Source organism: Labrus bergylta, chromosome 3, assembly GCF_963930695.1.
Source record: "Labrus bergylta chromosome 3, fLabBer1.1, whole genome shotgun sequence".
Lineage (NCBI taxonomy): Eukaryota > Metazoa > Chordata > Actinopteri > Labriformes > Labridae > Labrus > Labrus bergylta.
In genome coordinates, this window is record NC_089197.1 from 12,725,649 (window position 1) to 12,753,194 (window position 27,546).

At 37.4% G+C, this 27,546-nt stretch overlaps 1 protein-coding gene across 1 annotated transcript; it reads left to right on the forward strand.

Moving 5' to 3' along the window:
• Positions 1 to 69: 69 nt before the first annotated feature.
• Positions 70 to 27,426, forward strand: LOC114920432 (uncharacterized). Its single transcript, XM_065952710.1, has 15 exons — positions 70 to 377; positions 8,841 to 9,009; positions 12,166 to 12,356; positions 13,127 to 13,231; positions 14,205 to 14,343; positions 14,938 to 15,088; positions 15,567 to 15,699; positions 16,065 to 16,217; positions 17,175 to 17,212; positions 17,346 to 17,375; positions 17,495 to 17,661; positions 22,553 to 23,103; positions 23,228 to 23,327; positions 24,518 to 24,764; positions 26,445 to 27,426. The coding sequence occupies exons 2-15, from the start codon at positions 8,881 to 8,883 to the stop codon at positions 26,525 to 26,527; spliced, it is 2,217 nt and encodes a 738-aa protein (XP_065808782.1). The 5' UTR covers positions 70 to 377; positions 8,841 to 8,880; the 3' UTR covers positions 26,528 to 27,426.
• Positions 27,427 to 27,546: the final 120 nt, after the last annotated feature.

Genomic DNA, 27,546 nt, shown 5'->3' on the forward strand with positions numbered 1-27,546 from the left:
TTCAGGTGTCGGGCACAAACTGCAGTAAAAACAGCATTTTGAATGAGCTGGGCCAGTTAAGGTAAACCGGGAACATTCTTCCCTTACCTTTATAATCATCTGACTATTTTTAGGTTTAAGCACCAATCACTTCAAGAAATGCACTGTTTGCTCAAACCTACTTAGCAATTATCTCAACTCAGATTCTCAGTCTTCACAAAGCCCTCGTCATGGCGTGCAGCTTTTGTCATGCCTCTTGCTGTACACGGCGTCTGGTCGAGCCAGTTAAACTCCATTCTGTCACTGCCTCATTATTGTGCTCCACTGCAACTTCGAGACTTGATATAAGGAACACAATCACTCCAAACTGGGACTTTGAACAGGAAGTGTGGCTTAAGGTAGGGAAATTAACTTGATCGTATGTAATAGGTATGTCTGAACTTGGATTTTGTGTGTGTGTGTACAAGTTCTGAAATTCAGTTTGTTCTGTGGTAGCTCATGAATCAAATCACCTTGACTTTGAAATGTCAGCAGCTGAGCTAGTTGAATATGTCTTCTACAGGATTTAAAGGAACAGTACAAAGTATTTTTAAGATCTGATAAACCTAAAAAAAAAATACACATTGAGGGAGAACCCTCATTTGCAATGTTGCTGAGGAACAGACAACAATAGAAAAGAGGCAAGATACAAATAAAATGAAGGATCAGGTGTTATAACAGCAAACAAAAGAACAAGTAAAATATTCAAAGCAAAAACAGTTCAAATCATTAAGATCAGAAATTAATACGGGGAATTGTCTCCATGTTATCAATGTGGTTATCTTAAATATCTTAAAGTGTTTGGTGCGTAGTAACTAAAAACAGACCTTCCTAGCTCTGCGTGGATTCTAGGAACCTGCAGGGTGAGCCATGACTGAGCAAGTAATATGGCTACCCTTGTTAAAACAAAGATGAAAGATACAGAGGACGTTTATCTGAAAGGGCTTTATAAATAAATAAATAAATGTGCTGGTCTCTTCTAATTGTAAGAGCGGACAGCCCAGTGTTTTGATACAAATGAATATGTAATTCAAAAAAGCACAGCCTGTTGCAAGACTGAAAAGTTAAAGTTGTGTGTTGTAACTCTGTTATTAAATACATGTTTTGAAACATACCTCACTATCAACCATGCACCTGAAATGTGTCCCCCTTCAGTGTTGAACCTTTTATTTGAAAATCACCTTCAAAGAGAACAACAGTTAAAGACATACTGTACGCTGCTCTGCTCAATAATAACAAAAACATTCAAACCAGTTCTTCTTAAAAAGAACCAAACAATAGGCCCAGTTTTACCCCGTCGTCAGTTTAAAATAATGAGATTAAAGATAAAGAAATGTAACAGGTGTGACACAGTACTCGTACTGGGATTATTTTGTAACCGTATGAAAGGGACAGATGGATTCAAATGTTTGGTTTTGGCTGCAGAGTTTTAATGTTCATAGGGATTTTTCATTCCTACTTTAACAGAATTGATAAAGAGGTTTAGTGAATTTGTGCTGCTGGTGCTTTAAGCCGGCACAGTTACAGCCTCATTTGTCTTTCCGGTGATAAAGGGCATTCACCTTTTTATTGTACCTTATCAGTTTGTTTGAATTTGTGATGAAAAATTATAATTGAAGAGAGTTAGACTGGCAAAAGACATCTTCAAAAAGAATGAAAACAAAAAGCATTTAAAAGATTTTAAATTATTTATTTTTAGCTCCTCACAACTGATTCAAAATCTAAAGTACAAAAGTTCTAAGCACTTTTCCCGTAGACTAACAGTTAGTGTTGTAGTCAAGACCAAGACTTACCCAAGACCAGAGTTCACCGAGACCGAGTAAAGACCAGACCATAAATATTACAGAAAAATCCTCATCTTGTGTGCAATGGGTGAGTGACTCACTTAGAACGTAACACCAAGAAAGGTTGCGACCATAACTTGGGAAATTATGAATAAATTGAAGTTATTTGTTCTTTTAGAAAGGGGGCTTTTCCTTCTAATCACAGAAATGCCTTGGAAAAATAGCCTTTCAGTGATGAAATCCGGAGTCCGCTCAGTCTGAGGCCGAGACAAGATCGAGTCAAAAGACGAGACAGAGACCTTCAAAAAGTGGTCTCGAGACCGATTTTGAGTACCTCAACACTTCTTACAGTAAGGCTTGAATCAGGATTCTTCCTTTACAATCTGGACAAGCCATTTACTAGGAACATCCTGTCAAACTTTAGAAAAGTTTCCGACTCTGAAAAAGTGAACAAATCTTATTTTTAGAGATATGATTGGCTGAAGGTAGAATTTTTAAAACCATGATTTCAACAGCTAACGTGCCCCAGAGTACCAAAAGAAATCTGTGTTTTGTGTTCAATTCAACAAAAGACTTCAGACTTTAGTTTCACATAAATAGAGACATTCACTGCCTTTAAAAAAAGAAACGACGGTGGAGTAATTCTGCTCTTGTAGGTATGAAAATGTAAATACTGGACTTCTTCATGTGTGTAATATGTGTGTCATTCTTTGAACACTTCTGCTTAATAACCCTTTATTAACATAATGAGGTTAATGATGGAGGACTGATCACAGATTTGCTGAATCTTATAATTATAAATGTGGAGCACCAATCTGACTTCCCTGCTCCATTACGTTCCTGCATCAACATCAAATGTTGTTTTTCTGTGTTTTTGCCTCTTACGGCCTTCGATTATCAGTGATATGTGACATGTTTCTTTAAATATGATTTGAGAACAATACAGGTCACAATAATCCTTTGGTTGTCTCATCATCTTTTCTTCTTTAAATCCATGAGAATCAGAGGTGATGAACCCTCATTTGAAAAGGTGTCGGGGTACAGACGACCGTAGAGCAGGGGCAGATAAAATCATCAAAGAAGGTCAATCAATCTTTCTTTGCATAGCGCCAATTCATAACAAATGTTATCTCAAGACACTTTACAAACAGCAGGTTAAAGACTTTACTCATTGTTATGTTACAAAGACCCAACGTTAATCCATCATGAGCATAGCACTTAGCAACAAGAGGCAGAAATCTTCATGGAGAGCCATCCACCGATACTGTGTGGGGTTTGAAAAATGGAATAGGAGGAGATGGGATAAGATGCAGGAAGAAGGATAGGGACAAATGGGGGGGGAAGTATACGGTAAAGGTTTCAGAATTTACAACTAGTCTAAAAAAAGTCTTTCAATAAATAAAAAAAAATCTTAAAAACAATTAGGGGATTCAAATATGAAACAGTTCAGATCAATGAGAAGAATCGTTTTTTTTTTTATGTGGTCAGTGTGAACATTGTCTGGAGAAAATTCCAAATTCTGTTTTTGGAGCGGGTAGATCTTCCTGCAGAGTGAGCCATGCCTGGGAGCACGTGCAATGGTTATTTCATGTTTTACATTAGACATTTTTCATGTCATGTGTTTTGTTTTTGCACCAAATAATGAAAGTAGTATTGATAAGTCTAACAAAAGCTGAGCGATAAGGGGAAGATTATGTGAAAATGCTTCTTTTTTTTTTCTTTTAAATTAAGGCTCCAATTATTGGGAAAAAATGCAAGCCGCTTTTCCACTGTTTTTCTTAAGAAGACAATGGCCAGGTGCATAAATAGCTTTAGAAAGATTTTACAGTTGAACTGGCCGCCCCTCCATAGATTACATCCCTTAACTTTATTTCTATAGTTTATAAAAAGTCTGGGAAATCTTTGAAGGAGCAGAATCGGTGTTACAGAGTTAGAAGTAGAGAGGGTTTTTTTGTCTTTCTCTCCCTGTTTGATTATCTTTATATCAACATATCGACAGAGCTGACGTTTTATTTCACCACAAAATCTTTCACTTAATATCATCAATGTTATTTTTAAAGATATGCTGAAAAACAGAAAGAATGTTTATGTCTCTTTTGAAATAGTAGAATATACCTAAACACTGTACAGAAGCTGTAACTGGGTCTGTCTGTTAGTGAACATACCACTTGTATTGCATCATGTTTTCCATTGCATCAACGGCTGTTTAAAGCATCTTCTTCGTTTTGCAACATTTCGCCGTGATATTTAAAATAGTAGGAATATTGATCATTAGATAAGATTGTGATTTTTAATGTTGGTCTTTTACTGTCACATGCTCCCTGTATTGTCCCACTGAAAATGTCCACACAGACTTATTCTTTTTTATGTTTCATATGTATTGTTGTTACTGTGGCTAACATCTCTCTGTGTTATTTGTGATGTTCTGTATGTTTTAATGTTCACCTCTGATATTTATCCTCGTGTCTATTTTTACGTCATCCTTTCAGAGTACAGTATGTTCTTCAGGCCTCGTAAACCACACATTGTTCATACCCCACCATAAATTGAAGAGTCGTTCTAGTTTCTGTCTGCTGAAAGCTTCACATCAGTCAGCACTCTAATCATCTCTCTCACATCTTTTCAGAGACAATACATTTGAAATAACCACCTTGTCACACCACAATCCCCTCTGACAGACGTCAAACAGGAACCTTCTTTCAGAAAGTCTGTTAGGTGGGGGTTATTTCTGTAGTAGATGGGCAATTATGAAAACGTGAAACAGACTGTGGATCATCTTAGATTTATTCAGCCGTGGTCAGACAACACAGAAACACAACACACATGGCTGACAAAGTGCAGACCATCGCTGACCCATGCTGACCAAGATCTCACAATCATTGACAATCATTGGCAAAGTGGCCATCAGCAAAATGGCTAAATGGCTAAATGGCAAAGTCTTCATCACACAGTGTTGCTTATATTCTGCTAGAAGGTACAGCCCACAAATTCCTTTCCATTTGGGTACATCACTATAAAACAATAAAGATGACATGACACTGATTTGTATACGTAACAGATGTAGACTGTATGTCTAGCAAACAGTTGCTGACAACATATAGTTGGCTCCTATTCAAACATAGATCTGCTACTACTTAGGTGCTTCACCCATTTAAGGTTAACGCTTCACAGACCCAAAAGAAGAATTACCCTAAGATGGTTGACACAATTTAAAGATATGTCCACAAAATTATCAAGATGAATGAATCCATGAAAATACGTACTAACAGTTCCCCCGTTTTTAATATTTAGCTTTATTTTTCTTTAAAGGGAGAAAAGTTTGAATATGATTTTAATTTCTCTTTGAGGTATTTACCAATTACCTTCTTTAAGTACATGGCCTCTGAGTTTCACCCATGATAGACAATAACATCGTTTTAACACTGTCCACATAACATCAAAACGTTTTAGGAGTGGTTAGAAAACATATGTAAAGATCACAGGTCACATACTTGCATACAAGATACCAAAACTTAACAGAAAAGGTAGAAAACCTTTAATGTTCTATTTGGAAACTCAGATCATGTTCAGTGTCAAAGAATGAAATCTAAAGATAATGTCAGTGGTGAATTTACAGAACATTTGAAAACAAAGATGTTTAAATAATCAAAACTTAATGTATTTAATGATATCTAAAACATTCTTTAAAATCAAACCAAAATCAAATACTTTATATCACATCCCGCACTTTTTAATTCATCTTATTTTTATGCTTTTTTATTTATTTTCTATTTATTTTGCTATTTTTCTTTTTACAACAATAGATAAAATGTTTAAGTAGATAATCAATAGAATGGAAGCAATGACTTCAGGGTACTCCAAAATAACCAACAAAATCTCTGCTAACAAGAAATGAAAGAAATCTCACATGATGTTTAAAATAAACACAAATCTGACCTTCCTGTCTACCCAAAAAACAGGAGGAAAAATGTTTAATTCAAACAAAAATATTGAGAAAGCTTTAAGATTCCATAGAAAAATGTGGTAGTACTTATACCGTCTAGGCTCAGGTTTTGAACAGTAAAATTTGTTACTGAGTTGATAGATCTTAGAATCAATGCATAAAAAAAATAAAACAACAACTCATAATAATAGAAACTATTATCATGATAGTAAAGAGGGGTACATTAAATAAAGAAATTTGGAGGGTTTTTTTGTTTGTTTTTTTCTGTTTTTTTTGCCTAAAATGTTTTAGTCTAAGGTTGCTCGTACTTAGATCTCCTATTGGACGATATGATAGGAAGTGGACGTCTCCACCCTTTACCAATCGATCCACTGTACAAAAATTTGTTGTATCAACTTATTCTAAAATAATTATTCTATCAATGTAAAAATATGAATACTGAGTAGACCGGGATAATCTTACGTGCCCATTTCAAGTGTGGCTTTTGAGTATTGCTGTGTCCCTTCACCATCAGATTGTTTCTGTTGATTCAGAGAAGAAAAGAAAAGTCAAATCAAATACAGTTGTATTGCTCCACATATCTTTGTAAGATTAAGAATGAGAAGCTCTCTAACATGTTTGTTCATGAAGATCAGTCTGTAAATATCTTACATGTTCAGAATGTGGTTATGTGATGTTGTTGTGTCTAATGTTTGTCGTGCCACATAGACTCTGGATGCATGTACTGTACAGTATCGCAGTTGTCCTTTAACCTTGACTAGTTCTGATTACTTGAAGCATTTATGTGGGTGTTTCATAGTGTAGTTTGCTTCCTATTGGTTTCGAGTTGCAAACTAGGAAGTGGTCACCTGGTTGGAAGTAATGCACAGTGGTCTCAGCTGGTGGAACGGAATCTACCACCTGCTTAGAGCACTCAGAAACAAAACAGAGTAAATACTTAGCATATTTGATCAATTAAAACAAGTCCTACTCTTTCTAAAGATTTAAAATTCTGTCATTGCTAACCATACAATAACACATTCCATCCTCTCGGCTTTGATTTCTAATACTGTCTGAGTATTAAAAGATAAACCATTGTAGGAGAAAAATTATGATTAAAGGTATCTGCCTTTGACTCTGTGTCAGTCATTGCAGAGTATACAAACAGCTCGTCATATACAGTATGTCATAATATCAGCTTGTCATGCATTAACAGTTATGTTTGGGTTTAACATGTCTTAGTTTACTGACATGTTATGCATTATGAAAAAACTGTAGAATTAGTTTATCTGTTAGTTAATTTACTGGTCCCATTTTTTTTTGTCTTATCATTTGTTTATGTTACAAGGCCATTGAAATCCCATGCTTTAAACACAGATAACATGTAGTCTCTATCCCACAAAAGATCACATGCTGCAGTGTTATTTATTAAAACCATGGATCCCAGTCCAATGTCTGTTTGTCAAAGCTACCTTCTATAGGATAGTGATTATCAGTCCATACTGCTAAACAAGTCAAATAAAGTTCTATATTATAAAACTTAATCTGCTCTAGATCTACTCTCTTAGAGCAATTTTATTAACAGATGAATCTGCTAAAAGTTAGAAATGTGGTACCTATGTTATCACTTTTTTATGGTTAGTTATTTTACCTATTGTTTAAGAGTTTATTATTTTCCTATTTTTATTCATTTTATCATTTAACAATAACTTCATTAGTTCCATGCACACACAACAAATGAGTAAATATAGTGCACCCTTGTATAAACCATAAGATAAAACAAGTCTGTTTTAATACATTTTCTTTTTTTTTAAATTTTGAATTTGTAAAATTTAGTCAGATAAATCTAGTTTTCTGGACAGTAGGAAAACAAAATGACAACTGCTTGAGACTTTTAGACAAAACAAAACAAGACAGTCGACCAGCAACACATATTAGGCCTATTTCAGTCATTTTCTTCATTATTCTTTTTCCATTAGCCAACACTACGTCCCTGAAACGATCTGCCTGCAGTCACCTTTTGATTCAGTTTGCAAGTTGCTATAAATGACTCTTCTTTATTCCATATTCTTCTTATTTCTGTATCGATACTTTTCCATAAAATCCTTTTTACATAAAAAAATCATGAGCTGCTATCATTCTCTAATTAATTAATACAATTTTACAAAGGGTTTCTACGCATTTTATTCTGCAAGCCTACCCCTACAGCTAAGTATTAGCTGCACTAGTCCCCTGATTTATACATAACTTTAACACCAAGGTGCAAACCTTTGCAGCTCTGCCAGTGTCCACACTGCAGTTTATTTCTATGTTCCTCAAAGAAATTTTCACAAATATAACATCGATATTCTAATCCCAAAGATAATCTCTGTCACAGCAGAAAGTCCTCTAATGAGCATGTTAGCAATACCATGTAAAACATAGACAACATAACAATAACATTAATTATCAATTTTAAATTTCATAAAATCCAGAAATACAACACTGTGGGATTTAATTCAACTACAGTACTTATAAATGTCCAATCTAATAATACTTAATATTCCAACTCATACAGAAATAGTCCCCAACAGGTCTTTTAATAAGAAATACTTCTTCCAGGCAAGCAAAAAAGTTGAATTGCTTACCTGGGTCTGAAGTGATCATTGTCGACTGTTCGTTGACGCCACTGTTAGGTGGGGGTTATTTCTGTATGAGATGGACAATTATGAAATCGTGAAACAGACTGTGGATCATCTTAGATTTATTCAGCCATGGTCAGACAACACAGAAACACAACACACATGGCTGACAAAGTGCAGACCATCGCTGACCCATGCTGACCAAGATCTCACAATCATTGACAATCATTGGCAAAGTGGCCATCATGGGAAAAATGGCAAAGTCGTTCTAATACGTACTAACAAAGTGTCAGCGATCATAATGCTGGGTAGGTCTGAGATGATGTCCATATCATAATGTGAATTAATTTTGAGTCATATTTTGTCGTCGTTGTTTAACTAACATGATGTCAGCTAATTGACGCTAAGCTTAATACACTCTAAAAAAGAAACACTCTTAACCTCAGAATAATGAGCCCTGGTTGTGACCTAAGCTTGTCTCTGTATTTCCCAAAGGTCCAGACCTCCTGTATGACTGAGGAGCTGAGGAGCTGAGATGCAGCGATCCAAACTGAGCATCCTGCTGCAGGGCCTGACTCTCCTCCTGTTAGGCCCCGCCTGCGATGCCACTTCTTTGGGACTGACGGTTCACGTCGTGCCCCTGACGAGCCATGGAGGAGAACAGGTGAGAAATCTCATCTTAAAAACCCTTTTGTGTCTTTGTATCCAAACATTTAGACACCTGAAATTAACCCCATGATACTCTCGTAATCTCTATCAGTCAATGACGTTTCTGTGTTGCCTTACGCAACAGTATGAACTCTAACTATTTAAAGTTACCTCCTTATACATTCGGCATTATGTTACTGGACATCATAAATCTTTAGTTTTACTTTTCTTTTACTCCATGCCTACAAAGAACGACAAAATTTCCATTGGGTTTATATTACTTGTCAGACTTAGAACTCTTACAATCTGCCTACAGCTATACCCATTCACAGGTAATTATTTAGACAGAAGTATAAATATATCTCAAAGTCAGAGGTTTTAAAATGAATCCACTCATTTGTCTAATTTCTTGGAAGACAAAGGATCTACTTATTAATAATTTATGTGTTAATGAAGAGGCTCTTTGTATTTGCCTTATCAACATGAGATGTAACCTTTTAAGATTTAATTGGCAACATGAAGCGAGTGCAATTCATTTTGAAATTTAGCAAAACTAATCGTAGCCTCATGATTCTTTATTTAAAGGTCATATTAAGCCAATAATCGCTGTAGATAGATTCAAATGTCTGTGACTCACACAGGATAGAAATATAGAGGCTATCAGTCAAGTGTAAACTCAGCGTCTGAGTCTGGTACCAAAGTATTGTTCAACACATCCTGCTCGACTGATCCGTGTTTGTTTATCAACACACTAGCTGTCACAAACTGTGTCAAACTCACACGCATAGCTAACGCTGCTGCAGAATTAGCTGGTCTCTCCACACCCTAATCTCTCCCAAAGCTCAATTGTCATTACACATTTCAAACAATTAAGCCCTGGAATTCACACAGCCTCTCAATAAAACCTCACTGTGAAACCCTGTGGGCACAGGTACTGGTCCCTGTGGTGCTCCATGTCGCTGACCTGAATGAGATACTCCTAACAAATCGTTTATTTTATTGTTTGTTGCTGTGTGTTTGTGTGGGGTAACTTGAGTTTATAATGAAGTATTAGAGAATCAGGATCATGAAATTCTAGAGAATCAAGATCATGAAGTATTAGAGAATCAGGATCATGAAGTACTAGAGAATCAGGATCATGAAGTTCTAGAGAAACAGGATCATGGAGTACTAGAGAAACAGGATCATGTAGTACTAGAGAATCAGGAGAAGAATTGTCCCGAGGTTAGAATCATATCTTAAATCAAACAAACTGAAACATAAATACATCAGGAGACAGGTACAATTTCCCTTCAGCATTTAACACAACAATGTTTTCATTAAAACATAATCAGCCTGAACAGAGACCTTTGGTGAACATTTTTTTTGCTGCTACACTTTGTTTGTTGGAACCGGTTCTTGTCCTGTGTTGAGATAACTGAACCAAAACAATAATGAAGAAGGTAATGAGTACCACGGAGCCAAAGACGAGCGTCATGAGTTTAGTATGCACGCCAAACCAGTTTAGCTTCCAGGGGGAGGAAGAGAAGTCTGTTTAAGACTTGAGCTTATTATCAGTTATAGTTGAACTCCCTGAAATGAGGAAGATCAGTGATTTACCCAAACACTGTTCAGTGTTGTGATGAAGGTGTCATTCTTTTTGAATGTTGTTTATTTCACTGTTTGGATTTCATTTCCTGTTTTATCTTCTCTCTTTCTTCCTTCTTGTTGCTTGTTTCCCTTGTGTGTATTTTTATTGCTGTTTTAGTCTTTAGTGTTTCCTGTTTTATTTTGTTGTTTCTTATCCTCGTGTTCCTCTACGTCCTGTGTGTGTTGTGACTGTTCTATTCTTGAGTTCTCTGTGTGTCCGTAGTTTTTCTTGTTTTATTTTCTAGTTCTTGTCTTGCCTTACTTCCTCCCTTGGTCTGGGTTCTCTCCATTTTGATTGCCTTGACCATTACTGATATGTTTATATGACCTTTAACTAACAGTTCCAATGTCTGACTACCTGTGTTTTTATGACCTTGTCTATCTTGAGTGCAAAAAGTTACTCTTTTTTTTTTTTTTTTACAAGATCTCCATCAACAACACTTTCCTGCATCGTCTCATTTCCTCAATCATTGTGGGGGCTTACATCATTCACCGTAAAACTGACGTCCATGATTGTTAGATAGACTGAGGCCAGGCGATGTTCCTGTAGGACAGGATAATTAAAGATGATGTTGTTTTACTTTGAGCTGTATACAAAAAAGAAAGAAATCTCAAATTTACTAGTGCTTCTGAAATTCCCATCATTAATCACCCAGTTTTAATGAATGAGCAATCATCGAGCTCTGCAAAAGCCTCTCCCTCCGTCATGTGTAAATCAGAGAGTGCAACTCTTTCATGCCCTCATATATATGACAAAAGAATTCAGTCTAAATATTTATACAACTATCTGACCAATGCATTTACTATCAACCACTAAAGTGAACATATTTCACATGTTTGTAAAGCAGAACTCATCTTTTTATGAAACAACAAACATCCAATCCTCTGATTTAAACATCATGAATAGCAGCTTGTTTAAAAAACCTGTATGTTCACAAGGTAGAGATTTGAACATGTTTTTGAGTCATTGAGAAGAGGGATGGATTATTTCATTACAAAAGTAGGGCTGTAGATCCTACTGAGAATCACAACAACAAAGAAAGCAAAGAAATCAAACCTACATGTTGGCAGACGTTAAGAAGAATGTGTTTGTCATCATAATGTGTTTTTTCTTTGTTGTTTTTCCGCCGAGATAGGACAGTGGAGAGAGTCGGAAATCAGGGAGAGAGCATGAGGAATGACATGTGGGAAAGAAGCCACAGGTTGGATTAGAACCTGGACCGCCCGCTCGGAGGACCTTAGCCTCCGTACATGGGGCGTGCTCACTAACCACTATGCGCCCTCTTTGACTCGTTTTTTTTTTGTGCCATTGGTTTTCAGTGTGCCAAAAAAGCTTAGCAGCTTGGCTTTTAGATCATTTTCTTTTGTTTGAATCAAATCTAATACCTCCTGAACAACACGATGATGAGTGAAAATATTTCAGTGAGTAATGACAGACTGTACCTGCCCTACAGGTTCTTTAGCCTAAGGTGAATTCTCTTCACTCAGTCTTTAATTAATCAATGCTCACAAGAAAATGTATTTTGTCTTTTTGCTTCTGCAGGTGCGCGCTCACTTCAGTGCCATCGTTCCTGGTCCTTGTCCAAATATGAACAGCCTCTGTGCTTCGGGGGAGGACTGTCTGGTCCACAAAACCTCGTTACCCTTCCAGGGCACCAAACCAGCGCCCGGCTGGTGTGTCCGCCAGTGGCAGAAAACTGTCCCCAGTAACTTTAAATCCACCATGAGCTTAAGGTATGTGACATACAAATACACCGTCCTGTGATCTTTGACCTCAAACATCTAAAATCCAACCTATTATATAGCAACACATTCTCCTCAACTCATCGTTATACTGGAAGAAATGGCTTCTTTCTGTTTTAACTGCTGCTGCTTCTTGTTTGTGGTGTTTGGCTCGTCATAGTTACAAGGCCTCATCCACCTTGTGTTTGTCACGTCTTGAGTAAATAAATAACTCGTATTAGCTTGTTGTTGACATTTTATATGTGAAACAGAAGACGTAGTTGTGTCTGTTCAGGACTTTGTTTGATGAAAACTTATCAGGCACGATACAGTTTAGTTTTAATGTATGATAAAATAAACAACATAGATCTCTTTATCTTCGGTCCGCATGTACAGATCTTCCTTTTATAGAATAATGTTGAATCAAAGGTTTCACTTGATGTAGAAATCTTTTCTTCGAGTAATAACAAAATTTTTATGTTTATCTGTCCAATCAGTGTCTCATGACTTTTTTTAGGCTGTGCTCATTTCTTTTATTTCTTTAACATTCCTCTGTTAATCCTGCCCTTCAGCACGGGGAGCTTTGATTTGTCCTTTGATGTCCTTTAAACTTCAGTTTTACTCTGTTCTACATCATATTGGTTTAATTTTATTATTGTTTGATGTTTTTTTTTAATAGTTAATTTGATGCGGGGATTTGATTCAGGAAACGTTAAAGTATGATCAAAACAATTTTCACATTGTTTCAGTGACACTAACACACGTTTTTCCTTAATGTGTAGCTCCAACACAGACGTTTATGTATCAATGAATGCAGCTCCAGTGGTTCGGGAAAACAGCGGGAGACTCAACCAGCCTGCTTATGTCGCTCTCCCTCCTCCACTTAGGTAATGATCAAATGCCACACTACATATTCATGTGAATTTATTTAGACACATTGTAATGTTTGCTATTTATTATATTGTGGATTCCCAAAGATCTATAGCAGAGGCATGTATGAATAAATTTATTAAAATGTAATAAATGTAAAAAAAAGGAAAATATAAACTTAAGAAACACAAATCACGCAGGGCTAAGAATTCAAGGATACAGAAAAGTCTTACTTTACATAGAGCTCAGATAAGTAAAAGAGTCAGAAATGGAAAAATATACATCACGAGAGAGACTACCTAACTTGAAGGTATGACATGATGACTAAAACTTTTTTTTTGTTGCCATAAATGGTAAATAGACTTTTCTACTGCATGTCACACCTACACATTCACACCCATGAAGTAGTGAGACCATCAGAAGTAACTAATCCCATTCATACACATTCATAAGCCACCGATGAAGCATCAGGGGAAATTCAGGGCTAAGTGTCTTGCCCAAGGACACATCAGACATGTGGCTGCTGGAACTGGAGAAGCGAACCATTGACCTTCCGGTTGAGAGACGACGACTCTACCAACTGAGTCACAGCCGCCCCTAGTGTAGATGAGATGGTTGTACTCACAGCTGTACAGTAAATGTGTAGCTAGGTTTACAGCAGCAGCCATTCATCTCAGCTTACAATAGTTTAAAAACAGTTAGACCGGCAAAAGATAAAAAATTCTTGGACCTCTCATGGTCACTTTGTCCACACTTCTCTCTGTTTATAAAATCAGTACATACGCTGAAGGCAACACAAAAAACGTCAGGTAGCTAAAAATACTTTTCAGGAAACAGCCGCCAGTACACAACCATTTCCTGTAATCCTTTTATCGATGCACAGATTTGGATCATATGTGCTTTTGTTTACACCTTTGTGCTGATGGTATGTATGGTTTGAGTTGCTCATTCTCTCTCTGTGTCTTGTCTCCTGCTGTGTGACGTGATCAGGGCTCGTGTGAACTGCCCTCACCACATCCCCTTGTCGGTGAAAGACCTGGACGGGGACAAGGTGCAGTGTCGTTTTGCCCGCCAACAACAAAGAGAGTGTCTTAACTGTCCTCAGCACTCGTTTCTAGAGCTCGATGAGGTGAGCCTTACTTCAGCACTAAGCTATACAAACACTAACACAACACAGGTATTTAAAAATGTCTTCAAATACATGTTGACGAACAAAAAAAAACAGTTAACCCAAGGCTTACTGGAAGTTGTGATCAGTATCATAAAACTTGAGACTTTAAATCAAAAATAATCTCTTTGGTAGTCATGATAAAGTTAAAAGCAAAACAGAAAACATAGTTTTAAGCAAAGTTATGTACAAAGATGTCTCAGTAAGGAAAAAAAACAGGTTTAGCAATAATGGTTGAATGAGAAGTACGAAAGATAGGGACAGGGCCAGTATCTGTAAGTGAATTATACCATGAATCAAGCACGAGAGGAAGTTTTCTTTCTGTTATTGCATTTTCCTGTCAATCCCTTCAAAGGTTCTTTGACTTTCAGCTGAACATTTCCAGCCCTCTGCTTTGCAAATTAAGGAAAATACAACCCACAAAAAATCAGAAACAATGCCCAGTGTTTCATGGAAATAACCCACTAACCTTGTTGTTGACCATGCTGAGGTTATTTCTGCTCAGTGAAAACATCACATAAAGTTGTGCTCTGTTTTTTTTTCCTCTCTCATCAGGGGAAATGCATTTTAAAGTTCAATGGAAAAGCAGCAGCAGGACAGTATTTCATCTACCTGATGGCAGAAGACCTGATTCCTGTCCCCCCATCGATCCAGAACACAGACAACAAACCCCTCAGCTCTGTCCCAGTGCACCTGTCTCTCACTGGTGAGTCTGTCGATCGGATAAAACAACATCAATGTTATCTATTATCAGTAATCATATAGACGTACAGAATCAGAACAATATACCTCAGCATGTTGAAACATAACAGCTTTTGTTAAGGAATATTTTGAGTTTGAGCTATGTCCCATATTGGTTCCTTACATTTTCTCCCCTGTCCTCCATCAAGCCGAGAACACAATTTTACAAAAGGATTACATATGCTTCATAAATGTACCATTTCTTTTATCATCGTCTGGTGTCAAAGCTACATTGCTTCGTAAAACGTATTAACACATCAGCTGGAATCAGGCATAAGGACCTTTACTTATTAATAAGCAGGAACTTTAGGAGGAATTAAATAAAATCTCCGAACAAAATGAAAATGCTGGTCACTGCAGCGGAAGCGTCTGAGTCCTTTCAAAAGTTTCAGGGAAAAACATCTTGCAATGTAAACAAGGTTTATTTTTTTATATTTTTTTAGTGGAGGAGTCGACTAACAGCTGCAGCGATGAACCTTTGGCAACAGGTGTGACCCCCAGAGAGGACTCCATGCTGTTTGTCCTGCCGTACCACGAGGCGAAATTCGACATCAACTTTGAGTCACAGCGGGAGGGGTGCGTCTCTTTATTTGTGTGTCGCAACTCTGAGTGTGGAAGTCATCCAGAAACTCCTGCATAATTGTTAGAAATCTCTTTACAAACATCATGACTGAGCAAACTGTTGAGTGTGTGAAGTATGTTGAGTAGTGAATGATTGAGCAAGGCTGTGATTTGAGACAAAGCTGAGGTCTTATAGGGAACAATCATTCAAACCTCTTGCATGGTTTTAAGTGAGAACAGGCTTCTTAAGCAAACTTTCATAAATACAGCTTAGAACATTAAAGTTTAGGTTTCTCTGTGTTTTAGAGCTGCTGTAACAAGCAACCACTCGTCCAGCCAACGCCATCTTGATGTGTTTTTATCTCATCTTATATTTGCAGTGTTTTAGAGGTCGCAGTGGTTGGTCCACCTGAACTCTTCAGGGTCGGCTTCAGATCAATCGGCCCACTAGCCAAGATGAGCATAGCCTGGATCCGCTCTGAAAACAATCTGACCCGTCTTTTGCCCATCTGCTTTGCTGTGAATACTAAGAGGTAAGCTCTAATGAGAAAACCAGTGATATAGTTATAGGCACCCATTCAAATGGATCCACATCCATGACAAGGGTAAAGTGTAAGGAGTCTGAATCTGAATCACATAAGAATTCTTTACAAAATACCAACATTTCATTTGTTTAAAATACAGTAAATACTATATTGTGTGTCAAAGTAATCTGTAATACTATAGTGTTTAAATAGTGTTATAAAGGCTCCTACTTTACACCACGATCAAACATGATCTGACATGCCACAGGCTACATTAAAACCTTTTATACTTGTTAGTTACTCTTTACAAGACACTCAAACGTTTTCAGCACTAAAATAAGAAAAACTGTTCATGGTATTTGGAAAGAAAAATGCACACGAAACATTTACAAATTGAAAAATATGAAATACATCACAGTCGCAGAATTACTAGTTGCGTTCACTTTTGTATCGTTCTTTCTTGTGCACACACGAGTACACACACAATGTACATGTGACATGTAAAAGCACGTCACATGTAAATTATGTCCTACAGCGTTTACGTAAAACAGGGCATCTTGCTCCCCTGCGGGTAATGACTCATACCAAAATAACTGCAACCTTCTTTTTCGAAATCCATCGCTGGACCTTTTTTTCTTGTCATACACTCCCTCTAATATATTAAATGTTCAAGTCCTGAAACCTGCAGCTACAGCAAATGTCTTTTATAGTGTATTGTTCACAAATAGACCTGCTTACAATGCAAGGGAAGTAATGTTCACATATTGAACATGTGTACATATTTTTAGAACACAGATATTATGTTCAAAAATGAACAAATCATAAGAAAACTCCTCTTTCAATGTCATCGCGTATCTCTCTCCAAAGAGCACTTCAAACACGCTTATTTGAGTCCAGAAAGTGCTCCCTCTCTCACATATTTGTATGTACTTGAAATGGTCTGATTTGCCTCTCTTGTCTTTGCAGTTTGCAGTCAGAGCCCAGATGTGTGTGGCTGTACCAAAGTAAGACCTTCAGCTCACTACAAGAGTGACAGTTATGCTTCACTATAGCAATAAAAAAATTCTCCTCCTCACAGCAACATTTCTCAGAATATATTGCCTATTGAAATGTGCTTTTCTTTTCTTTTCTTTTCAGGGGAGATGAAGACACTACCTGATGGCACAGGTTGAGACAATGAAAACATAACATTTAGTTGGAAGAGTTATATGTGTAATTCAAAGCTTAAGCGTGTCCCAGTGTGAACATGTACTAAAACTTTAGAATGTGCTGCTGTCCACCTGCAGAGCTGAAGTGTCAGAAGACAGAGATGACTCTGGTGCTTCCTGTCGCCTCCCTGAGGAACATCGACCTCTCTGAGCTGCAGCTCAACAGCCCCACCTGTCCCGTTGTCTACAACCGCACACACCTGACTGCAACCATCTCCTTGTCTGGCTGTGGAACCAAGATTGTGGTAACTTGCTCCACCTTTCTGTCTTCTCTTCCTTTTTTTTAAAGGATATCTTGTTTTGTCTTTCTCTCCTCACGTTTACCTAATCATTTTTAAAAAGCTAAAACAACTTTTCTAATGCATCGCACTGCATCAGTAGTTGGGGACTTCTAGTTTTCATGGATTGCGCTTTGTTCTCCAGCTTTTAAAGAAAACAATACATTTCATTAAGCAGCCGCTTTTGGACAAAAGTGTCTGCTTAAGGAAATTGTAACATTATAACATTGTATAGTACTCTCATCTTCATGAAGGACAATGGCAGTACCTAAGAGGTCACTTAACACCCCCCCTGAAAAAACAGCTGAACATACACTGTGTGTGTCATGCTATGTTTAAAAAAATGAAGCATGTGAAAGTGCAATAAACATGCATTCTTACTTAGGGCCAGCAGGGGGAGTCAAGTCTGACTGTTTGGAAACAGATGGAAAAATAAGATTAAAATTTTTTTGAGTTATTAAGTCTCTGATTTCAATTCTTTATCAATTCAGTATAGTTTTATTTGTTTCCCCTTTAGATTGTATTCAGTATCACAGATCAGTATTATTGTGGCTATATCGGCCTTTGCAGGTCGTCAAAAAGTTTGCCGCGAGGGACTAAACATGGGAGTGAAGCTGTGACGCGCTGTCGTTATAAATGACTTCCAGATCCAAGATGCTTTAGTCAAAAGTTGCAGCACAGTCAAACACAACCCAAATCTTTTTCTTTGTTGGATGGTATACACCATGGTGTGGTATATACCATACACGACCATCCCTGCGTTCCAGATCCTCCTTTGGCACTTCCTCTGCACATCCCTTCGAGATTATTTCAGTCATAAAAGCAGTGTAATCACCATGAAATGCAGCATCCTTTGAAAACCTCTTCTTGAGGCTCAGAGTTCGTTGTTCTGCCACTCTTGTTATTGGGCATTTTCACATTTTTGTTCTTTAAAGGTAACCCAATACTGTAGTGTCCATCCACCAACTTTGCAGAGGCAGTGACATAAGCCATAAAATTCTCATCCTCTCTTGAGAATCCAACCTGCTCATCCTGACTGCATTCAGGGAAATCAAACTTTAAATGCTGCTTCCACAGATCATCCAGTTTTGCAACAGAGATCCTGTTAACCATGACATCCTGCGGTCCGTGAGAAGTGTCACTGTTTTCAACTCCTCTCAGAGGCCCATTCACAGTCCAGCCCAACATAGTTTTGACTGCATATGGTCCTCCATCTACACTCCGAACAACTTGCCATGGCTCCAATGCCTTTGGAACATTTGTTCCGATTAGCAGGTCAATTCCTGAATCAACCGCTATTATTTTAACATCTTTCAGATGTTACCTCGATGCACGGGCATGCTTTTCTGTGTGAAGATATCAGGCAGTTCACAAGAACAATCATTGTCCAATGCAGCTACTTCCAAGTCTGAAACAATATAGCTTCCAACCACTTTCTCCTGACCCATGGTACGAAGAAGAATGCCTGTCCGTCTTCCTCTGACATTTAGTGAGTTCATTGGCCGTTCGGTACAAAATGATGCCGAGCTCCCAGGATCCAGGAAGGCGTAAGTAATCAGTGTCTGATCCCCTTTTTTAGACTTGACACAAACTGGTACAATAGATAGCGTACAGTCCTGTACACCGGCCCCGGTAAGAGCACTAGACTGGGTCAAAATGCTCCAGCAACACTTGTAGTGAGAAGATCAACTTTATTAACCGACGCGTTTCGGCTCGTGGCCTTCATCAGGGTCATCAAGAAACAGATTAACAAACATCATTTAAATAGGGTGGGTACACAATAGAGGGAAAGGTAAAACAAAATCAAAAAGGTAGGGACAACCAATCAGATGCCTCCACATATGTGTTTATCAGCCAATAGGGCACATGCAAGGTGGGCTGGTTTGTTGGCCAGGTAACATGGAGGTGAAGGGCGTGTCTAACAAGGCTGACATCACAACTGGTGAACAGGTAGGGATCAAGGGGATGGTTAAGAGGGGTGGTTAAAAGCCTGCACAAGTAAGAAAAGGTGAAGAACACTAAGGAGGCTTTTGACACAAAACAAATACAACAAGGGATTTAAAAATACATTTAAATAATTTTACAATATGTTTAAAAATGTGTATACTAAACAATGCAAAATATTGGAAGAGCATAAAACCATAAAAACATTATAAGAACTCATTGATTGAAAAATCCTCATTCATCCCACCTGGAAATAAACTTTTAAAATCAAAAATGCTTCTCTTTTTTTCCTGATAAAATTAATATTACCACTTCTTGGGTTAAGTTTGATGGCTTCTATGCCCAGGAAAAAAAGAGAGGAGATTGGGTGTTTTGCTTCATTAAAATGTCTTGCAGCAGGGCTGTTGATGTCGTTCCTTTTGATAGCACTCCTGTGTTCAGTGATCCGTTCTTTTAGAGAGCGGGAAGTTTCACCTACATATATCTTATCACAAGGACATTGAATCATATACACCACATTTTTTGATTTGCATGTAATAAAATCCTTAATATTAATAGTTTTTCCATTGGTAGGGTGATTAAAATATTTGAGGTTTTTGGTATATTGGCAGTTAATGCAGGTACCACACTAAGAATTACCTTGGAGGGGACTTAACAGAAGTTTATCATTACGGTTTTCAGAGGGTTCAAATGCCCTCTGAAAACCGTATTTTGTCCCTTATATTTCTGCCTCTTTTAAAGGTCACCATAGGTGGGTCGTTAAAAACACTTTGTAATTGTGGATCATTTTGAAGAACGTGCCAGTGTTTTAAAATTATATCTGATGTTTTTGGTTTTAGGGGTAAATGTCGTGCAGTAGACAAGGTGTGGCTTGGATTTAAAAGATTTGGTAGTGGGCATATATGCCTCTCTGCTCTTTGAATCCACCTTGTTCTCTGCATTTACAAGCCAATGTTCTTGGTAATTTCTTTCCCTAAATTTGGTCAACATCTCTGCTTTGCTATTTTCATATTGTTCAGGGACAGCACAGATTATTTTCAGTCTAACAAGTTGGCTTACTGGTAGACTTTTTTTTAAGAGAAATTGTGGGGACTTTTCTTGTAGAGTTTTGGTTATGTTGGCACCAGGGACATACATATCCCTTCTTGTAGTCCTTTTCATCTCTTATGAATTTGTCAAATCAAAAAATGTGGTGTATATGATTCAATGTCCTTGTGATAAGATATATGTAGGTGAATTACGATGCTATAATTATATATAAACACACACTGGCAACAACACGTCCCCAATGGACAAGCAGTAGTAACAAATCCAAAACTGTGTTCAAACAAAACAATTTACACAGCAAGAATTGACACAATGTTACATACCGCTTCCATTGCTGTGTTGAGTGGCGTTCATCCCTCCGAAACATCTGATTTCCACGTCGTCAAAGCGATCCAAAGGTTCCACTGAGATCCAATTCCGAAGATCAAAACTTTATTGAAAAGATTTCTGTTGACTAATATTGCGGCTATATCGGCCTTTGCAGGTCGTCAAAAAGTTTGGGGACTAAACACGGGAGTGAAGCTGTGACGCGCTGTCGTTATAAATGACTTCCAGATCCAAGATGCTTCAGTCATTTATTCTTCCAAAAACAAAACAAGATACTACAACCGCTGTTATCAGGCCATCGAATAAACTTGCGATCGCAGTGCAGTATAGTGTGGCGGTCAACAGAAATTGTCTCTTCCCACGCTCACCCCCTCTCTCCATCCGAGCCAAAAACCAGGTGAACAGGTGAGTGCGGCCCATATTAATCACTGCCATCACCACGAGATTTCCGGTGAACACACCCACCACCAGGAACAAGCAAGACCGTAAACAATAAACAAATCAGTGAACAACCCATGACACCAAATACACAATCATCTTACATTTATGGCTCCTACAAGTATGGTAAATGGTAAATAGACTTGAGCTGGTATAGCGCTTTTTTAGTCTTAGACTACTCAAAGCACTCATACACCGCAGGTCACACCTACACATTCACACCCACACCTCTGTAGGAAGCAATCAGTATTAACTAATCCCGTTCAGACACATTTATAGGGTTCAGTGCCTTGCCCAAGGACACATCGAACATGATTCACTGATTCACAGCCACGTCACAGACATCATTGGTTAAATAACTTACAAAGCGATTCCTCTTTTCAGTTGAATAATGTTGTTACCATTTTCAGTTCATTAGATAATAAGACAGTTCTGCTTTATGACATTGCTACCTGCGATGGACAACATTGCTACCACAGTGACTTTTCAATCAGGATGGAAACATAGCAATGCATAACCCCCCTGTCGTCTTTATACTGTGTGGTCACTGCTGAATTCTATGTTCCAGGCTAATTACAGTCTACTTCTTATACTGTCTGACCTCAAGTCGTTTAACTTGTACTCGTACAGGTTTGGTTACATGCATCGCACCTCTGACCGCAACCTCGGTGGAACAATGTGGAAACTTTTAAGTGGATAGGACAATAAAAACCCTGTTTCTCAGTCTGCTGTTTACTTTCTGGGTGTTACAACCCAGTACAGACCTGGGGGTAAGGAAAGCAACATGAAGCCGACATACTCAGGCAAACAAGCTGTTTGTTGTTTACAAAACATATATTATAAAAAAAACAACTACACATAGTTTACCAGCAAGATACATCATCAAAAAGAAGAGTGATAAGGGAACAAGGTGGAGCCAAATCATTAAACGAACAAAAAATATTCATCCTACCCATTTACTTACAGTGAACGAATGGAATAAAACATCTCTTTAACTACGCTACTCTTGCCCAACTAATTTCAAATATGATTCGTATTGACAGATTATTCAACTGATTATGAATTATGACAATTCTCACCAGCCTCCTCTCTTTTTCTGCAGCAATCTGGTTCAGAGCTGGTTTACACCAACACCTTGAAAAGTGTCCAACCGTACACTCTGGTCAGACGCACGCCCTCCCTCATCCTCCCTCTGGCCTGCCGCATCCCTGGAGTCCAGGCAAAGGGGCCGAAGTTCCAGCTCGGCATTCCCACAGAGAAGGAGACCTTTGGTGCTGTGAGGTATTGGATAGAATTTTACAGTCCTGGATATGGGCCATTTGCAAAATTCACACGCGACCCAGAGCTCCGAACCCTCCGAATGGCTCCAAGTCGAATACGTCGAGAAGTGGAACCTCTATCAGAGATAAACACTCCTTCCAGCAGCAACTCCAGCAGCTTCACCAATTACACCACCCCCAGCAGCTCCCCCAACAGAACCACTGCCAGTTTCATCGACTCTACTACTAGAATGGAAGTCGGGTCCAAGCTTAACGTGCTGGACCTCCATGTGAGGTCCAACTGCAGCATCAATCGAGCCGAGATGATAGTCAGCAACTGTTTACAGTCTGAGACGGAGGATTTTGCTGTGTCATTCCCCATTCTGAACCAAGGGTCAGTGACTGCCAACTTGAACAGAACAGATACAGTTTATACGAGGGTGATAGAAATGTTGATTCTGTATTAGCACAAGTACATTATATGGGTTCTAACAGTTCTCTCACTCTTTCTCTTTCAGGTGTACAACTTCTAACAGCACCTTAGAGGTTATTACAACAAACCTCAATACAAAGATTTACCGGCTTGATTTGAGCAACTTGAAGACCAAGGGGACAACTGTACGTGATTTCATGCAACACACTTAAACATAACATTTTCTAAATTCTTTCATTCATTTAAAATTCCCCATGACAAGTCTTGTGGGATAAATGAGTAAATAATATCATAAATACATCGAACCTTTTTGGTGGAAAAAAAAGGATGTAAATATTTGATTAAGGCACGTATAGACCGCAGTGATGAAGAGGAACTATGTAGAGTTTAGCCCTGATAAGAGAGAGCTGAGGCTGATGTCACTAATTGTACTTTAAATTGTAGATTTTTAACGGTACTAGCTATGGGGCTATTTGGAGTTGGCCTTCCTTTTTGCTCAGACTGAATATTTGAACCACTGCCTGCAATTATCTATGGTCCTCTGAGAAAGAATCATATTACTTTCCATCTAGCTCCATCATGAGGTTGACATTCACTGCATAGGTTGTTTTCAAATGTGTACATATGGCTGACAAAAAAATAAATAATAATTGACTAAAAAAAAATGTCACTTTAAAAAACATATAAGTATATGATCTAATACCTGCATTATAATAATCCTTAGCTTTGCTACATGCTATCATGCTGTTGGCCCTAAATTGTAATAACTTTGGTTAGCCTCTTTTTTTATGTACCATTTTCATGTCAATATTATTATCATATTTATCAATAAAAAACAAGAAACATAAAGTATAGATGATAGATTCCGTTTATTTATAATTTTATTTATAAATCTGCAGAAATGTAAAAGAGGAAATGGTGTTGTCCCAGCTCCCTGCAGTGTCACAGAAAAAAGCAAATATATATCTACCTAAAAACTATTTAAAGAACAAAATCACTTTTGAAATACAATAGAAACTACTTAGATAAAAGAACAAGAAGTATAGTAATTAATTCAAGTAATTTGTTTTTCCGAGTTCTGATAGAAAACATGATGACATTAGCATGTAGCTCAAAGTGCTACTGTTACAGCCTGGTGCAGCCACACACAGCTGTTAGCATGGTCTCTTCTGTTTAGGATTAAACTTTCCCTCCATTTCTTTTCTTTGCATTTCTTCTTACACAGTTTCAAAATGAGTCACTGCAATATTTTTTCACCGCCTATTAGAGTCTTACAAATATTTGAAGTCAGGTTACATACTTTTTTTTCATTCAGCTCCTAAATGCTATCTTCCCTCTTATTTTTTTGTAAATGTATTTGCTTTGTGTTTTGCAGATGTACGTCGAGTGCACGGTGAATCTTTGCATCTCCACGCTACCCTCTCAGAGGTGCCCTGAGATTTGCAGCCGCACCATTACTGAAAAAACTCTGATCGACGGTGTGTATACCAAAACCTACACTATCCGCTCAGGACCTGTTAGCCTCGTGGTCACTCCTGCACCAGCAACAACTCCTGTTGCTACTACTACTACACGTACTACTGTTGCTACCACAAGTGTCCAGGACACCACCTCCTCACACGGTAAGATGCTCTCTGCTAAACAAACCAAACAGTCCACTGTCCTGTGAGATCCTTTGTGAATTCACTGGAATCAAGTTGATAAAAAAATACCTGCAATATTTGAACGCCAGTTTTCAAGCTTTCTGACAGCTTGAAGCCCTGACTCATACTAAGCGTTTTGATATTCAGTTCAATTTTGATATTCAATTCAATTTATTTTGTATAGCGTCAACTCATAACAAGTGTTATCTCAAGACACTTTACAAAAAGCAGGTAAAATACCTTACTCTTTGTCTGTTAACATTACAAAAGAGCAGGTAAAAAGACCTTACTCATTGCTATATTACATAGACCCGGCCTATCCATCATGAGCACTTTAGCAAAGCAGCAAAAGTTACAGTGGTAAGAAAAAACTGCCTTATTAAAAGGCAGAAATCTTCGGCTGGATCCCCGGCTCATGACGAAACAGCCTTCACAGGCCTAGACTGCGCCGGGGTTGGAAAGGGATAGGGGGAGAGATGGGATAAGATTTAGATAAGAGAGATGAGCTGACTGCTTAAAGCACAAAAAAATCAACTTCTTCCAAATGTTGTGTGTATAAAGTGTGGATTTCAGCATCAACATTCAATACAAGCATTGTCCCATTTCATTTCATGATGATATTAAGTGCAACTGATGATATTAAGTTTATTTTGGTCAGCATTTAAAAAAAACAAACACATAATTATCTGATCATTTCAGTAAATTTGAAAGTTGTAAAAAAATACATTTAAGGATTGAACTGACTGAAAAGGTGGTGGCCGAAGCTATGTCTTATTATGCCCACACTTTTTACAGAACGTACTCTGTTAGGCAACCCTTTAACTTCACTACCAAACCAAACATTGCACTACCTGATACAAAAACTGATACAGAAACGAAAACTGAAGTCCCAGCATTTCATGAGACATTTCATTAGAGTCAAAACAACGCACAATCTGTAAATCGCAATCTTTTCAAAATACTAATCCTCACGTATCATCTTTATATTTGTTTATTACCCTATTTTGATTTTTTTTTTTAATGTATTAAGTGAACAACACATTCTTAAATCATTGTAAAAACTATTCCTCGGCTTCAGCACTTTGACAGATACACAGTTCTGCTTCTTTTTTTGTCCTTACTTTTTTTTTTTTTTCTGAAGACGCCGGTGCCCTGAAGTTCATAACGGCTTTCTCTGATTTCAAACAGCTTCTGAATACATTTTGAACATTCTGTGCTTTGTAGATTATCTGTGCTGTTTTTAATTCAACTAAATCATAAAACTTTATTTTATTACATTTCTTTTGCAATCAAAATATAGAATTTGTGTTGGTTTTGTAGTATGTTTTGCCCCGTGCTTCCACACAGTAAGTCAGATAAGGTACTACTACAAAAGAACAGTAAAGTGTGTATAATGAATTCTTATTCAGGATATCCCTTGTTTTATACAAAATGGCAATGGATTTTGACATTTCCTTTTTTACATTATGTATATGCTGCTTCCAACAAAGTTTAGGATCAATTATTACACCTAGAAATTTATTTTTATTCAAGTATGGATTTAAGTGAATTCTTAATGTCTGCTGAAATGTCAAATGTCTGTTACCTTTGTGTTATTTGTAACATGCATACAGGTAAACAGAAATGCACCTCTATAACCTCGACTCTTTTCTCTTGCAGCTCCAGAACAGACCTGCGCCCTGGCAGCGGGAATGCTTCTGACAACTATCAGCATATTTCTTCAAAACGTCTTCCTTTACTGAACACACTGCTGGAGGATGATGTGTCAGAAGATGGGGCACTACATTTGCCTGTTTGGGACATTTGAGTGTTGAATCACACACATAACTGTAGCTTAAACCGATATACTCATCTTTTTCAATCAAAATATTTGTTTTGCTTCAATTAATATGACTATTGAATATGTCCGAAGTTATTTGTTTTATTGGTCCATTTTGTAACAGCTCTCCAGGCTGATTTTAGGAAATGCTGAAGCACTTAGTTAAGAGGAGATGAAGAAGTCTTTTTGGACAATATTATAAAAGTTTTTGAAAGTTAAGTTGTATCTCCACTTCATTTGATCAATGACATCGAAAATAAGAATCAGAATAATAATGCTGCTACCATTATCAAATTATAACAAAGCATATCCCACTCGAAACAAAATGAGTTTTTTAAATTGTTAATAAAAGTATTAAAAATCATCTGTTTTAAGGTAACTTAGTGACAATACAAGGAACCTTTTAAATCTTCACCTGAAACAAGTAAAAATAAAGTTTTCATTCAATAAAAGGGATGAATCAATGAAAAGATGATCTAAAACACGGCACAACATGTTTACACACCTGGCTTATCTAAAGCCAACTGGATAATCTAAAAGATTCAGTAAACTGTCTTCATGAGTTGAACTTTATCAAGAACGTGTTTCAGTGGAACAAACTGAAAAACTACATACACTGTTTATTTATATATACATATATATATATATATATTTACATTTGATTACTGTGTGATTATTTAAAAAACCCTTTATCGATTTGTCCCGTTCTGTCTGTACCCTTGAAGATATTTAAAGATAAAGATAAGATAAAGATAATATAATAGGCATAGGCATATACTATAAAAACACTTTCAGTTGTGGAAAGACAGAGGACAGTTTTTATTGAAAAAAAACACACAGTGTGTAGAATTACTGATTTCACCCTGTACGTCAAGGTCATACAAAAACTAAGTTTGCATGTCCTTTTTCTCTTAAGTTGAAGTTTCCATCTCACTTTCATAT

Coding starts and splice junctions, on each gene's coding strand:
- LOC114920432 (XM_065952710.1), top strand. CDS start 8,881: ATGCAGCGATCCAAACTGAGCATCCTGCTGCAGGGCCTGACTCTCCTC. Junction 12,357..13,126: donor AAATCCACCATGAGCTTAAG/GTATGTGACATA, acceptor CTTAATGTGTAG/CTCCAACACAGACGTTTATG. Junction 14,344..14,937: donor CGTTTCTAGAGCTCGATGAG/GTGAGCCTTACT, acceptor CTCTCTCATCAG/GGGAAATGCATTTTAAAGTT.